The 17,280-nt window shown below is 45.0% G+C and overlaps 1 protein-coding gene across 1 annotated transcript in view; it reads right to left on the reverse strand.

Annotated features, from left to right (window-relative positions):
• WDR25 (WD repeat domain 25) overlaps positions 1 to 16,521 on the reverse strand; it is a 120,760-nt gene extending 104,239 nt beyond the window's left edge. The window contains exon 1 of the mRNA XM_056851669.1: positions 15,838 to 16,521. Within this exon, the coding sequence (XP_056707647.1) occupies positions 15,838 to 16,521 (684 nt within the window). The remainder of the gene's footprint in view (positions 1 to 15,837) is intronic.
• Positions 16,522 to 17,280: the final 759 nt, after the last annotated feature.

Raw genomic sequence — 17,280 nt, forward strand, 5'->3', positions numbered from 1 at the left:
TATTTTTAAACTGAACAATGACCTATTGGAGACACACAGGTCAGATGGTGTTAATTATAAAAGCAAGGTTGCGAACTCCTTTTGAAAAGGAGCATTATAAGGCAAGAGAGAGTGTCCATGAAATCTCAGGACCAAGATAAACACTATTACCAAGTAATCGGTTTCTGCCAGGGATTGGGGGTAGGGAGATCAGAACTGTGCTTTGCAATGACTACTTTTAGTTTCCTTGGAAACAGCATGGCTAGAAGCAAGGTTTTTTTTTAATGTTCAATGTTCACCAGCATGGTGTAGTGGTTAAGAGCGGTGGTTGGGAGCAGACTCTGATCTGGAGAACCCGGTTTGATTCCCCACTCCTCCACATGAGCAGCAGACCCTAATCTGGTGAACTGGATTTGTTTCCCCGCTCCTCCACACGAAGCCAGCTCGGTGACCTTGGGCTAGTCACAGCTCTCTTAGATCTCTCTCAACCCCACCTATCTCATAGGGTGTCTGTTGTGGGGAAGGGAAGGTGATTGCAAGCCAATTTGATTCGTCCTTAAGTGGTGGAGAAAGTTGGATGCCTCTTCAATGGATAGCAAACCCACTTATGGGCAGAGACTGCTTATTTATAGCTTCAATATTCCATTCTGAACTGGTAAAAAATGGGTACCTTATAAGAGTGGGAGGCACACACCTCTGTTGTGGTCTTCCCAGGCTCTTCTCCCATAATTTATAAATGTATCATAGACTTGGATGGGCCAGACTATCCCAGTCTCATCAGGTCTCGGAAACGAAGCAGTCGGCCCTGATTAGTGTTTGGATCAGAGACCTCCAGGGAAGTCCAGGGTCACTACACAGAGGCAGGAATTGGAAAACCACCTCTGTTCATCTCTTACCTACAAGGTTGCAATAAATCAGATCATGGTATGACTTGACGGCACTTTACACACACATCATAGACCATAAAAATATTTCAAAATTCTAGACCCCAACACCAAAGGTTTAGACAAAGTCCTAGGTTCCATCACACGCTGTCATATCAGCATCTCAGCCCTTCCCTGTAGAACTTGATGTAGATCATAAATGGAGAATTATCCCAGGTAATGACAAGTACCATACTGCCAGAAACCATCCATGTGACACAGGGAGGGACAGAACTTGATACAGGAATATTTAAAAGCAGCCACGCGTAGAGCTGGACTCACTGAAATTCAAACTAAAGCGCACATGCACACACGTGCACACACCTGAACGCAAAAAGGTGCCTTATACTAAAAGTCAGACCAAAGTCAGCAAGGTGTAGTGGTTAAAAGCGATGGACTCTAATCTGGAGAACCGGGTTAGATTCCCCACTCCTCCACATGAAGCCTGCTGGGTGACCTTGGGCTAGTCACAGTACTCTCAGAACTCTCTCAGCCCCACCTACCTCACAAGGCATTTGTTGTGGGGGAGAGGAAGGGAAGGCGATTGTGAGCCGGTTTCACTCTCTGTAAAGGTAGAGAAAATTGGGGTATAAAAACCAACTATTCTTGTTCTATACTCTGACTATGGTGGTGGCTCTCCAGTGTCTCAGAGGTCTTTCTCATCTCCTACTGCCAGATCCTTTTAACTGGGGATTGAACCAGGGACCTCATGCAAGGAAAAGAGGTGCTCTACCACTCAGCCACTTGTTGCCAGGCGGCAGCAGAGCATGCAAGGACATTTTGTGCTCTTAGCCCCACTGCCCTGAAAACTTACAGGATTCAGAAGCTTTCTTTGTATCTCATCAAAAGGATGGGTATGGGAGTAGAAGATGAGGAAGGTCAAGTACTCAAGAAATGTTCACATTTTTAGCTGTAAAGAAAACAACTGCGAATGCGAAAGAGACAGATTGGAAGGACAGAAGGCAGAAGACCTACGTAAACAGTGAATACATTTCACATTGTCTTCTGAACATTTTTGTAGGCTCCTTTCCCCCCTCTCAATCAACATATTTCATTCTAGTTGTGCATCTCTTCACTGCTGCAAATGATAAAATAACTATTCTGAAAAGGAGAACCTCAGAAAAGAGGGCTTCATTCCAACAGGCACTTGGTGTGCATAAAGTGGCGACAAGTCATAGAATCATAGAGCTGGAAGGGGCCATACAAGCCATCTAGTCCAACCCCATGCTTAACGCAGGATCAGCCTAGAGCATTTTTGACACGTGATTGTCCAGCCTCTGCTTAAAGACTGCCAGTGAAGGGGAGCTCACCGCCTCCCTAGGTAGCTGATTCCACTGTCGAACAACTCTTACCATAAAAAACTTTTTCCTAATATCCAGCTGGTACCTCTCTGCCTGCAATTTAAACTCATCATTGTGAGTCCTGGGAGGGAAGGCAGCATGGTATAGCCCGATCTCGTCAGATCTCGTAAGCTAAGCAGGGTCAGCCCTGGTTAGTATATGGATGGGAGTCCACCAAGGAATGCCAGGGCTGCTATGTGGAGGAAGGCACTGGCAAACCACCTCTGTTAGTCTTGCCTTGAAAACGCCATAAGGGGTTGCCATAAGTCAGCTGCGACTAGACAGCACTCTACACACACACACTGCAAGTCCTATCCTCTGCTGCCAACAGGAACAGCTCCCTGCCCTCCTCTAAGTGACAGCCCTTCAAATACTTTAAGAGAGAAATCATGTCCCCCCTCAACCTCCTCTTCTCCAGACTGAACATTCCCAATTACCTCAGCCTTTCCTCATAGGGCTTGGTCTCCGGCTGACTCAAGGAGAACCCTTAGGGTTTTCAAGGCAACAGACGTTCGGAGGTGGTTTGCCATTGTCTGCCTCCATTTGGGCTGAGAGAGTTCCGAGAGAACTCTGACTAGCCCAAGGTTGCCCAGCAGACTTCATGTGGAGGAGTGGGGAATCAAACCCGGTTCTCCAGATTAGAATCCACCGCTCTTAACCACTACATGGCTCTCTAACAGGCACTTGAAATAATTGAAAATCAGCCACAAATCTTATCACTAGCCCCCCCCCCCCAAGGTAGCATTTTAATAAGGAGGTAGAACAGGAAAGAAATCTTCCTTGATTTGGTACACCAAGTACCTGAATAGAAGAAATCTGCAGTCATTTTCATGATGAGGATCCAGTTTGTAGCTATCCGTGAAAGCATAATAAATTCTCAAGCCTCTCTGCTCCTCCAATCTCATTAACAATAAAAAGGTGCTTACTTTTCCCGGGCAAATTAGAGCCTAACGTCTGACCAATCAATGAACTAATACATAAAGATGTGACTACTGGGTTTCCTAAACTACAATAACTAGCATTCACCTTTCTAAAATGGCAAGTACTATTTCGTAGCATATTACTAATACAAACCTAAGCTGTGACTTACTAGAAAATCTACTGGAAAATCTGCTAACTACTCTGCCTGGGGGCAGCACATGCCTCTTGGTGGCACTATACTGCAAATCCCCTGACAATCTCTGCCACTGGCTTCATGTAGATGTTAAACAGCTCAGGGGACAAATGGACCCTGCAAGACCCTATAGCATAAATGTCATGAGGCCAAACAAATGTCATGAGGCCTTGCTTAGGACCAAGAGAAGCCAAGGAAGGACAGAGAGAAAAGAAAGGGCCAATCACTAGAGGGATAGTGGGAGCAAACGTAGCCCCCAAACAAAAACAAAAAGATGATTGGCACAGCTATAGAAAAGGGATGACTGTGAGATGCTTCAAAAAGACTCATCAAACTTCTGGTCAAGTCAAGATGGGGGAAGAAGAACCTGGGAGCACCTGAAAATTCATCATTATTGTAATATTTCAACCAAGGCACTAAAGAAACTAAGGCCAGCCCTTTCTATTATGCATTCGTTGAAGCACTTTCTCCTCTGTGAAGTTTCCAGCCTTCAGATTCTCATAAACGTATTATTTTTCCCTGAAGGTTTTTTCAAACTTGCTTGGCTATTTTATTGCCCGCAGTAACAGTGGACGTGTGGTTTCTTCTTTATTTTTGCCCACATATAAAATGGGACAATGCCACATTTCCTCCTCTTAAGGACAGCTTTTTTCCAATGTAACTCTCCAAGGTGCTGAACAGCCTCACCTACCGGTAGAAGATCACGATGGGTAGCCGTGTTAGTCTGTCAATAGCAGTAGAAACGAGCAGGAGTCCAGTAGCAACTTGAAGACTTAACAAAATTTCTGGCAGTGTATGAGCTGAAGAAGTGAGCTGTGGCTCACGAAAGCTCATACCCTGCCAGAAATTTTGTCAGTCTTTAAGGTGCTACTGGACTCTTGCTCTTTTCTACTGGTAGAAAATGTGGATGGTAAAAAGAGAACTGTACCCTTGAAGCAAAAGATAAATTATTAATCACTTCCAGATCACTTTTTGGCATACAGAAGGCTTTAGGGTAAATAGCTCGTTCATAAATAATTGCTTCCTATTGGATTTCAAAAAGACACGCATACACATATTTGCTCTGTAGGCCAGTTACCCTGTAGGAGAAAACTATTCTTAAAGGGATATGCATGTCACTATTTGCCCTGGATGCAAAGAAAATAAGAGCTAATGAGGTTTTAAAGAGAATAACTGTTTAGAAATTTTCAGAGATAATTTTTTTAATTTTAAAATCATCTATATAGCATGGCAAATCGCTGTCAACTGTTGTTTTTACCAGTACCTACTAATTTTTAATTTCTAACGTTTAATGCTTTTATTCCACAAAATTTTGTGAAACTATAAGGTTATTTTGTAATGGCCTATACAAATAACTTTACACCGCATTCCTGACCTTTAAGGGCGAAAGCCCTTAGGAGGCCAGGAAGGCGCTGTGCTGACATTTGGGACCCCCATGCCAGTGCCCGGACTACTTACGCCAGCATTAGTGGCACCAGCCCCGCCATGGAGGCCCGGGCGCCAGGCACCACCACAGCAACACCACCCTGGAACACCAGCAGGGCCTTCCAGTGGCGGCCAACCAGCGTAAAGGCCCGCGCTGGCATTTTGGGGGGCGTCCCGGTGTCCCGGGAGGCATTCCTGGGGCATTTCAGGGGGGAGGAGCTGCCATTAGGCAGCCTCCTGTCCCTTTTCAGCCCTGGACGCCGGTGCCAAGAACAGCATTGCTGCGCCTGCTTTTTAGAAAGCACAGCCTCGTTGTTCTCTATGGGGGGGAAAGCCCCATTTAAAATTTTAAAAGCCTTGAAAAGGCTTTTTTTCAAGTTTTCAGCACCAGGGAAATGGGTTAGGTGGCGCCACAGTGGCATTTCCTCCCCACCGTCCCCAAACGCCAAACTGTCAGGATTGCACTGTTACGCTTACTAAAGGGATATGTTCCGCATGTCTGTGTCAAACCACAATCAAAGTAGTCATTTAAACTTTTTTTTTAATAGGGAAAATGTGATACGGAATAGATTCTACATAGCATTAGGCTCAAGAGCACACTTGCAAGTGTGTGTGTTACATGCAGATAAGTCGCTTCCAACTTACGACGACCCTATGAATTAATGCCTTCCAAAATGTCCTACCATTGACAGCTTTCCTCAGGTCTTGCAAACGGAAGGCCGTGGCTTCCTCTACTGTGTCAATCCATCTCATGTTGGGTCTTCCTCTTTCCCTACTGCCTTTTGCTTTTCCTAACATGGTTGTCATTGCATTCGCAGGGAGGACTGTCAATTTCTCAACATGGTAGTCAGACAGAAGCATAAGGCCAAGCCTGGGAGAAGGGAGACGCCTGGACATTTGGGGATGGGCTGTGACCCCACACTGGAACGCAGGGAAATAAGGGGGAAGAACCCAACCTTAAAAAACCAAAAAACTGGGTACCCAAGGTTGGTACCCAAGGTTGGTGCCTGGTAAAGCAGCTTTACCAGGTTGATACTTACATACACATTCTGTATGGGAGACCAATACAGTCCAGTATAAGAACAACTTACAGGCACTCCAACTAGAGGGCTTTGCAATTTGAAATTTATTTAACACCCTACACACAAGCCTGGGCGGGTATATGGTTGTCTGCATATGCTGAGATATTTGTAAATACTTGTGTATGCATTATATGGGTTTAATTTGACCAGTGATGAAGGCCTGCTGGCCGAAACGTGTCTGGCATGTGATATAGGTCTGTCAACCTTATAAGATGCCATTGTATCATGTTTTATCATTTTTAATCCTTAAAATAAAATATTTTTCTGTTAATATTTTATCTTTTCCACCCAACCTTGGGTCCCCAGCACCATGCTGGAACACTCTGCTTTACATGGAAAGGTGCCAGGTTCTCTGGAACTGACTTTATCTGCTTGAGACCATGGAGAGCCTCTTCCAGTCTAATCGGACAATACTGGGACTGAAGAACCAGTGGTACAAGGCAACTTCATGTGTACATGGTTCCCACACGCCAGCATGGCAAGAGACAGACAGTACGGTTTGGAGTGTTGGACTAGGAATAGGGGTGAGCAAGGCACAATCCCAGCTTGTCATAACACTCAATGGGTGAGTTTAGGCAAGGCATTCTCTCTCGGCCTAACCTACCTCAACAGCATTGCTGTGAAGAAAAAGTGGAGGAGAGGTGAACCATGTACACCACGCTGAGCTCCATGGAGGAGGAAAATAAGAACATAAGAAAGGCCCTGCTGGATCAAACCAAGGTCCATCAGGTCCAGCAGTCTGTTCACACAGTGGCCAACCAGGTGCCTCTAGAAAGACCACAAACAAGATGACTGCAGCAGCATTCTCCTGCCTGTGTTCCAAAGCACCTAAGATAACAGGCATGCTCCTCTGATCCTGGAGAGAATAGGTATGCACCATGACTAGCATTCATTTTGACTAGTAGCCATAGATAGCCCAACCCTCCTTTAACATGTCCATTCCTCTCTTAAAGCCTTCCAAGTTGGCAGCCATCATCACATCCTGGGGCAGGGAGTTCCACAATTTAACTATGCGTTGTGTGAAGAAATATTTCCTTTTACCTGTTTTGAATCTCTCACCCTCCAGCTTCAGCGGATGACCCCACGTTCTAGTTTTATGAGAGAGGGAGAAAAGCTTCTCCTTGTCCACTCTCTCCATACCATGCACAGAAACAAAATGGCTGCCTCAGGAGGCGGAGCCAGTCACAAAACAATTGCCACAGCTTAACTTCAATAACACAGTGTAGCTCCTTGTGCTTTCGTGGCAGCTGCTGCCAAAGTAACATTTTTTTAAAATCTGCACAGCCGATCAAACCTCCAATAGTCAATTAGCAGCCTCGCTGGGCAAAAGCCCTACGAGGCCCCACCCGCTTCCAAAAACACTTGGCGGGCACCAGAAAAGGTGACGGAGGGTACCATGCTAGGCTCCACACTGAAGAACTCTGATCAAATAAAATTGGATAGGAAGGAGAAGCAAGGGAGGGGAGAGCAGACAAACTCAGTCCGAGAATGCAGGAGAGAAGAGTTAAGTCTTCAAGCATATCTTGAATAGGCTCACACAGGAGCTACCCAAATGCCAGGCAACGATTAATCAACTGCTTTCACCGCATCATCTTCTTCCCACCTTGGTAATTCCACTTACTACATTATCTACAGGATGCCTCGCTTTAGGCAGCTTGTTGTTTACACCATCCCTTGATTCTGTGCGGTTGCCTCGTTCTTATGCTGTACGAGTGGGCAGGGCTTTTTAAAATTCTGCAACCCACTTTCAGTCCCTACGAGATGGGCAGGTTATAAAGTCAACAAATAAATAAATAAAAGCAGCCCACAAAGAGAAGTGAGGGTTCGTAAGGGCATTTCCTCCTGGCCGACAGGCAACGCACCCACGGGCCGATCGTTCCATAGAAGACGGGAGTAAAAGATGTTCCGGAGAAGCAGCCTTCTTGGACTCCAGCAAGCCTGCAGATGCTGACTGGGCCATTCCCGCCTCAAGCCATCTGCTGTGATTTGTACTACAAAGCAGCATTCCCACAATGGCCACAGCCATATCCAGATATTGAAACTGCTGTCGGTATCCTACCCTTCTACTACTCATATTTAATCTAACTATGCCCTCTACTGGCATGAAACATGTACCAAAGAGGGCAGGAGCAAATATTACAAATTGTTCCTTAAAAAGAAATCAATTGTGGTTTTTTTACAAACTCATCCGTGACTGTTTGGAGGATGAACAATTAAACAGCTTTCAAGGATTGTTTGCCACACAATTAAGACTTTAAGCCTACTGGCTAGCGACTTTTTTTTAAAAAGATCTATTTATATCTTGCTTTGAGGGATTTCTACCCCTTCCCCCCCCCCAAGTAGCTCGCATTGTAATGGGGAGGGCCATGGCTCAGTGGTAGAGCACCTGCTTGGCATGCAGAAGGTCCCAGGTTCAATCCCCAGCATCTCCAGTTAAAGGGACTAGGCAAGTAGGTGATGTGAAAGACCTCAGCCTGAGATCCTGGACAGCCGCTGCCGGTCTGAGTAGACAAAACTGACTTTGATGCACCAGGGTCTGGTTTAATAGAAGGCAGCTTCATGTGTGTGTGTGTTAATTAAAAAACAAAAACCTCCATTCTCTGAAATGCAACACAGATCAGAAAAATCAACCACACATCCAAGTCACAAGAAGACAGCCAAGGCTCAGATACCAGGAGAAGTCAGAAAAAAAGTTGCTTAAGAGAATGGTGATACAGAAAACACCTTTTCACAGCTGAAGCGGATCTGCTTCAAACTACTCAAACAGGTCCTCTGCCTTCTTTTGCAGCAAATGCATTGTAAACATTGGCCTATCCTTAATAATAATGAAGCGCTATCTAGTAACAGCCAACTTATGGCAACCCTCATGGGGTTTTCCAAGGTAAGGGATGAGCAGAGGTGGTCTGCCATTGCCTTCGTCTGCAAAGCAACCCTGGACTTCCTTGGTGGTATCCTTTTCAAGTACTAGCCAGGGCCTACCCTGCTTAGCTTCTGACCTCTGAAAAGCTTGGGCTGGTCAGGTCTGTTCAGGCCGCTGGCCTATCCATAGCGCTTATTAAACTAATTCAATGCCTTATTTGTCTGAACTTATCAGTTTTTTTAAAAAAAAAGAGTTTGAAGCTTATTTTTAAATTAAGTAATGCAATTTTTTCTCACCTAGTGAATTGCATAACTTGGCAGTTCTGAAACAGCAAACTCATTCTAGGCAGGCTAGGAATCTGCACGCTTGCAAAGAGTTGTCACAAGCAAAGGTGGTTAGCTGTCACCAGCTTACTGGCCCAGCATAAGCAGTAAGGCAGCCTAGAGCAAACCACTAGAGTGCTAAGACAGGCTGCTTTGCATTTAAATGCCAAACCCCGTGAATAGATTTAATACAAATTAAAGCTTACTGCAAAAGAGCCAAGGGTTAAGAAACCACTCCTCACTGAATTTGAAATGACCCGTCAGTCAGTCATTTAGTCAATTATTTATTGATATGGCACATAGCCAGACATATACAAAAAACGTTAAAACATTAAACATTAAAACAGTGTATCAAATACACTGACTACATAAGATCCTTAGAGGACACTACTGCATACATAAATAAGGCAGGTCATCCCAACAATTTGCGCCTAATTTTGGACAAGGCGGCACAAAATTTAGCAGTGTCAACAGAAACCCTTGGACTTTCATCTGCGAGTAACCTCCTTGCCCTCTCCGACTCCGAGTTAACTGAGAGCCTGTTAGTCCAAGGCCGACCCAACAGAGCATGAAGATCACCTCTAACTTAAGATCAAAGCACTCGCTGTTTGAAGAGGAAAAAGAGACTGCAAAAGGAACAATCGGGATGAAGCCATATGTATGCCTTCTAGGACAGGTGCTATCTCTACTGAAGCCAAGAGGGAGGGAGGCTGTCAGGCTTAAAGAATCCTTTTTACAAAAGAGGGGACAGTAGGCTGGATTTGCTCACAAACTCTCAAATCCAACTGCCAAGAAGGAGTTCGATTTCAAGTACATCTCAATATATATATTTTCTGTTGAGGCATGGAGCCATGCATCAAAGCCCAAAAGAAGAAGAAAAAACTAATCTCCACCTCTCTATTTTAAAAATAAAAAAGCATCAAAGACAGCTTTACAGGTGTATGTTTTAAAGGAGATAAAAATAGTACAAAAGGCTAAAGCCCTAGCAACCACAAAACAGACTGCATCAGCCATAAAAACAGCTGCAAACAACCACGTGTAAACAGAAGCAACAAAACCAGTAAACAGTAGCAAAAATCGATCCAAATCAGCATGAGGAACAGGGAATTGGAACCACAGCAGGAGATCAGTTTTACCTACCAACAAATGCCTTCAGGAATAAAGTAGTCTCAACAGATCTTAGAAGGCCAACAGAAAGGGAATAAGATTTCTGGGGCAAGAAGTTCCAAAACTTGGGGAACACCAAAAACAGCCCACCAATCTCACCGCAGTTAGTGTAGCCTCGCAGAGAAGGTAAATAGCTGATCTTAAGTCACGGGCAGACTCATGTTTATTTACAACATTTAAGGTCTGACTTTCACAAAACAAAAATCTGACTTAAAGTCATAGAATCATAGAGTTGGAAGGGACCACCAGGGTCATCTAGTCCAACCCCCTGCACAATGCAGGAAACTCACAATTACCTCCCCAGTGACCCCCACTCCATGTCCAGAAGATGGCCAAGATGCCCTCCATCTCATCATCTGCTTGAGGTTATAGAATCAGCATTGCTGACAGATGGCTATCCAACCTCTTCTTAAAAACATCCAGAGAAGGAGCACTCACCACCTCCCGAGGAACACTGTTCCACTGAGGAATTCTTCCTAATGTCTAGGCGGAAACTCTTTTGTCCTCCATATGGAGCTCCATATGTGCTCCATATGGGTAGATTTCTAGTGCCCTGACCTGGACAGCCAGGGCTAGCCTGACCTCGCCAGATCTCAGGAACTAAGTAGAGTCGGCCCTGGTTCATCTTTGGATGGGAGACCACCAAGGAAGTCCAGGGTTGCTATGCGGAGGCAGGCGATGGCAAACCATATCTGAACATCTTTTGCCTTGAAAACCCTATGGTAGGTATGTCTAGATGATGTATCACATCCGTATATGAAGGCGTTGGTGTTTACGGCTTCCATGCTCACTATTACTTCTCTCTAGAAGAAGAAGAATAGGTTTTTATACCCCTCTTTTCTCTACCTTAAGGAGTCTCAAGGAGAGCCAGCATGGTGCAGTGGTTAAGAGCAGTGGTTTGGAGCAGTGGACTCTAATCTGGAGAACCCAATTTGATTTCCCCACTCCTCCACATGAGTGGCGGATGCTAATCTAGTGAACCGGGTTGGTTTCCCCACTCCTACACATGAAGCCTGCTGGTTGACCTTGGGCTAGTCACAGCTCTCTTACAGCTCTCTCAGCTTCACCTACCTCACAAGGTGTATGTTGCGGGGAGGGGAAGGAAAAGTGATTGCAAGAAGGTTTGATTCTTCCTTAAGTGGTTGAGAAAGTTGGCATATAAAAACCAACTCTTCTTCTTCTTCAAAGTGGCTTATAATCAACATTCCCTTCCTCTCTGCCCAAGAGGTACCTTGTGAGGTAGGTGGGGCTGAGAGAGTTCTGAGATAACTGTGACTGGCCCATGGTCACCCAGCAGGCTTCATGTGGAGGAGTTGGGAAAACAAACCCAGTTCCACAGATTAGAGTCTGCTGCTCTTAACCACTACACCACTCTAGCTCTCAATTAAACTGATTGAAAGGTAGCACAGGAAAGCTCACGTCAATCAAAGCTCAAGCAGTAATTATATCCATTTACAATAATGGAAGAGCAAAGTCAGAAGCACTGGGCCTGACAAAATGTGAACGTTTCACCTGCTGATGTGGGGAGAATTAGCACTGGCAGCAGGACGCTACGGAAGCCTTGTGCGAAAACTGTAGAATGCATAACAACATCATTGCAGAAAACCTAGGAAGCATCAAAGGGTTTAATTATAAGGCTAATCTATGAGCCGTCGTTTAGAATCAGTAGAAAGAGAGGAGTTTTTATAAAATTATAGCTTAGAGCAGGTCACAGAAAGTCAGGGGGAAATTAGAAGTTGTGTATGACTTGGAGTGTTTGTTCCTTCTTTTTTCCTTAAAAAAATCATTTTAATTCTGGAGTTGACGGCTCAGTTCTTTCAACATGTGAGCAAACAGAGTACATCTTGTGGTCGGCTACACGGACTCCTCCACATGAAGCGCCAGGAGACGGAGATAGATTTGGAAGAAGCCGCTGGAACAGACAATTGACATGCTGGGCTCAGGCAGGAGACAGGGATTGTTGGTGTGCTAACCTACAGAGCACTGAATGGAATAATTGAGGCCTGCAGGAAAGCAGCAGCTATAGGTAGCAACTCACGGGACAATGCTCAGTAGGAGAGCACGTGCTTTGCATGCACAATGTGCAATTCTCAGTCCTTGGCATCTCCAGTTAAAGAATCTCAGGTTTCAAGCACAGAAAAGATTTCCACTGCCTATGAACTTCAGGTGTCCTGATCGGCTGTATGCGGTGCAGAGTATTCGTGGGAAAGATTCCAGCTTAACACCTTCAAGAGCCTTTGCTGATCTGAACAGGCAACAGGAGCCATGGCTCAGTGGTAGAGCATCTGCTTGGCATGTAGAAGGTCCCAGGTTCAATCCCTGGCATCTCCAGTTACATAAAAGCTAAGGACTTTCAAGCCCACTGACCGCAATGGGAAGAAGGTTGAAACAGTGCTTGGGATAGCACCGTTATCATCCAATAGAGTCAGGCAGCTTTGGACACCCCTGTAGCAGCATTAACACCCCCATTGGGGGATCCAATGCAACAGATGGCTGTGCTCTGGCACAAGGAGGGGCTGTGGCTCAGTGGTAGAGCATCTGCTTGGCATGCAGAAGGTCCCAGGTTCAATCCCCGGCATCTCCAGTTAAAGGGATCAGGCAAGCAGGTGATGTGAAAGACCTCTGCCCGAGACCCTGGAGAGTCGCTGCCAGTCGGAGTAGACAATACTGACTTTGATGGACCAAGGGTATGATTCAGTATAAGGCAGCTTCATATATTCAAGCAGGTTGCCTCATACGTTCTGGGCAATACGTTCTAGCACCTGGCCCCAGAACCCTAACAATTAAGGCGTTCATCAGAGATCCTGCTCTGTGTGCCGCCATTTTGAGAGGCTAGGCAGGTGAAAACCAGAGCCAGGGCCTTTTCTACAGTGACAAAGCTCGGGAAATCTTTCCCTACCATCTAATTTCAGTCAAAGAGGTTTTTAACCTTCCCAGGCCTTTTAGATCCCCCTCCTCTGTGTTTCCTGCTTTTCTTTTTAATCAAAAGCATCCTTTTAACCAATAGCCAATGTGGACTGCTTAGAATTTTAACAGCTGCCTAAGTTATATCTGATACTGTTTTCAGTTGTGCGCTTAGTTTTTGCAGCTGTTCTTATCCTTTTTCCTTGCTGTTTTTGGAATCCTTACTGTTGTAAGCCAACGTGCAGATGTTTACATGGAGGGGGGGGTGTACATATTTTAAATTAATAAATTCTACCTCTGCCTTACTGGCCTAAGCTATTGCAATGCAAGTTTCCTCTGACGCAACTAAAAGAATGGGATCAGGCCGCTTGGCAAAGGACTGTAATCAGCAATCTCTATTACTCATATAGATTCATGAAAAGTCAGCATGGTGGGAAATTCGTAGAATAATTGTCTATTAATCTTACATACTCTGCTGATAGCTCCTTGCAGGGCAGTTTATACAAGTTGACCTCATTTCAAAGACCCCATCAATTTCCTGGTTTCTTGCCTAGGAGACTTAGCAAAACCTTAGTAAGAGACTGGAAATAAAATGCCGTCCTTCATTTTTCCTTCCTTAATTTTACCCTATCAGTAAATAACACCTCGGAGTGGAATTCTAATCAGTATTACAGGATATGCACACTTTTCTCTTTTTTCCTTGGCCTTTGTACAAAGTGTAAGGTTGGTTTCTAAAATGAACCCACTCAAGAACATGATCGTGAGGCCAACAATGAGCCAAGACATTTACATTACTTTAGAAATGCCACCTTTCCACCCAAATAGGGTCCCCAAGGCAGCGAACATCAAAGCATTTCAACATCTTGCTGTGGAGTTGGGAAATCCAGTTTCTGAACCACTCTGGGTAGCAACAGAACAATAATCTAAATAACTGACCATTTGCCACCTCTTCAATGGGATACCAACATGAGTTACCTACAATGGAAAACCACACCAGCTCTACTTGGAGACATTATGTCTGCAACAATAGCAACATAGGCTTTGTTTGCTCCTGAAGAGCTAAAATGAAGACCCAACAGTTTAGAACCCCTTTGGAAAAGGTCAGCAAACAAATATTTCATTAAGGGCTACATAAATTTAAAAAGCTGCAAGAACAGTTTGGAAACTGAGTTTGATTCAGACTCAAGGAGGACGCAATATGGAAATGATTCAAAGGAGGACAGCAAAACCAATCATGAGTAGTGTGGAAAAAACCTAGGATGAAACCAGGGCAGGTTTTAAGGCAGATCTACTATTGTCAGTCCACCCTGCGCATTTGCCCTCTGCATGCCACTGGTTCAGGATAAGGCTTAAGAATTTAAAGTTTCCAAATTCCCTAATACAGCAGCCTACCATTATTAAATTACAGTAGCACATGTGAATGCTCCTAAAGATACAATTCCATTATTATAGAGACATTTAAAACAACTTCCGGAAGGAGGAGAAGAGTTGGTTTTTATGTGCCAACTTTCTCTACCACTTAAGGGAGACTCAAATCGGCTTACAAACACATTCCCTTCCCCTCCCCGCAACAGATACCCTGTGAGGTAGATGGGACTGAGAGAGCTGTGACTAGCCCAAGGTCACCCAGATGGCTGCGGGTGTAGGAGTGGGGAAACAAATCCAGTTCACCAGATTAGCCTCCACCACTCATGTGGAGGAGTGGGGAATCAAACCCGGTTCTCCAGATCAGACTCCACCGCTCCAAACCACCGCTCTTAACCACTAGACCACACTGGCTGCCAACATCAATTATGAGTTCACATTCTGAAGAGCTCTCATAGGACTGAAAGGAAAAGAAAAATCATCCTCCAAATTAAACATTAAAATATTAAACTATTAAAATAAGTGGCTAGCACACACACACACCCCACACACACTAATAAAACACCCCATACGTGGATTACACTCCAAAGGCCAACCTAAACAATTCGGCCCTGCATGCCCTGAGAAAGCTATACAAGTCCGGCAGGACGTGGGTGTCATCTGAGAGTGTGTTCCATAGTGTAGGGGTCACAACTAAGAAGGCCCTTCCCCTGGTGGCAGCTAACCGAGCCGGGGCCAGGCACCTGAAAGAGGCCTCTAGAGGATGACTAATTGTAATGGGAGAGCTGGTCCCATAGGTATGAAGGTCTCCAGACCATTAAAGGCTTTATGGCAACCAGTCCTTCATCAACAACATCACAATTCCTCTGAACTTGGGTTTAGCCTCTTGAAACTACACAAAGGGATTCTACTGCCCCCCTTCCTCCCCAACAGCAAGAACAGAGCTAAAAAAAATCCCAGTTACCCAATGCAGAAGTGGGAAGGAATTACACTGCTCTACAATCTCCCAGTTTAGTCCCATCTCCAGTTTCTCTCCAACCCAAACTGGCACTGATCATAGGGCCTTCCAGTGGCTGTGCTTTGTAGCCACCCCTTCAATGTATGGAAGTCCAATTTCATGGTAAGCAAAGAGGTCTGTCAATACAAAACTTCATACAGAGCAAACACAACTTGTACACTAGGCAGACGCAAAAACACTTTACCATAAAAATAACTCACACCACGGAAAAAGGCTCACAATGACTCTCAGAACGCACCAAATTTCATAGGTTCTCCTCCATTTAAAAAAAAAGCATTTGTTCCTTTTGTCTGTAAGCAGGGAATGACACAAACTCATCCGTTCTGTACTGCATTACCTTGACAGTTTTATCCATAGATGCAGACAGCAACATGTGGCTCCACTTCTGTACAGGACACCATCGGACAACGTTGATGGGACCTCCATGCTCACGCCTATGGAACACCAAGTTTGTGGGAATTGCTGTTGCCCCGTATTTGGATCCTATGTACGGCATGATGTATTTGGAAATGTTAATAGACATGCCATCTCCTGCAACACCAAGGTTGGCTGAGTTACTTATGCTCTCTCCACCATCTTCGGCTTCAGGATTTTTTTCCTTTCTCAGTCTTTTAGGAATGTAGGGTCTCAACCCTTGTAAAGTAACACCACTGTCCCCGTGGGCCCTCTTCTGAGAATAACTCTCATTTTCAGAAAGTACTTGAGGTTTCTGCAAAGGACTCAACGATTGCTCTGGACTACGAGTAGCCATTTGTAACGCAGCATGACATGCTACTGCCAAAGACTTTTTATTAGCCTGCACATGACACAAAAGGGGATCATTGTGGAAGACGTTCTTTTTGGAACCAGACGTGTAGTCTACAGATTGGATTTGGCTCTCAGAAATTGCGTCAAATCCACTCCTGGACCCAACAGTACTCGCAGCAGGATTTGCAAGATTCACTTCACTGCTAACAGCATCTTCAGATTTGCCAATATCTGTCTCAGAGTCCGAATCATCATACGCAACTAAGGAGTTCATTGAGTCAGTTGTATGAAAATTCCATAACTTCTGCCTTCAGAGCCTCATGGTGAATAGTTCCTGCAATGAGAAGAATGGACTTTTCAAAACAATTTTTCACTGTAAAGAAGTCTGTTGTCAGTCAAGGAAGCACAAGATGCTCTTACAATCACTTGCCAATTTAATATGCAAAGCTGAACCCCTATATTATATCATCATCTCAGGGCTGGTTCCAAGGTTTGGGGGGATTGGGCACAGAGTGTCCAAGAGCCCCCTCCCTTTCTCTGCCCACCAGGCTTGTGCCTCCCTTCCCAGTCACCCATGTACCCCACCTGTGCACCCTTCCCACACCCACTTCCCATGCTCACACATGCTGCATGCCCTCTCTCCAACTGTTCTGGGCCGGCTTGCTGGGGAGGGCAGACTACAAATTTAAAAAATAAATAAAAATAAAAATAAATGCAGCTAGGAGTGCCTCAACAACCAATGCTGGGCAGCACATGCTGCCAGGAATGTTGGTGGCAAAGCACTCACAAGTAAGCAGGCTAGGAAGGCAGGTTGTGAGGTCACTGGCCATGGGCCCCAACTAAAGCCCTGGGCCCTGGCAGCTGCCTCACCTCAGGGAATGTGGACACTACCCCTGATGCATTTGGTTCCCATTACTCTGTTTACAACTATATTTTCCATTGCTCATTTTACAAGCCTTACTCATACTTGGCTGTAAATACTATTAATACTATGCTGACCTACAACAGCCATCCCAAAACAACTCTGCTAATT

The sequence above is a fragment of the Euleptes europaea genome, chromosome 6 (genome assembly GCF_029931775.1).
Source record: "Euleptes europaea isolate rEulEur1 chromosome 6, rEulEur1.hap1, whole genome shotgun sequence".
Lineage (NCBI taxonomy): Eukaryota > Metazoa > Chordata > Lepidosauria > Squamata > Sphaerodactylidae > Euleptes > Euleptes europaea.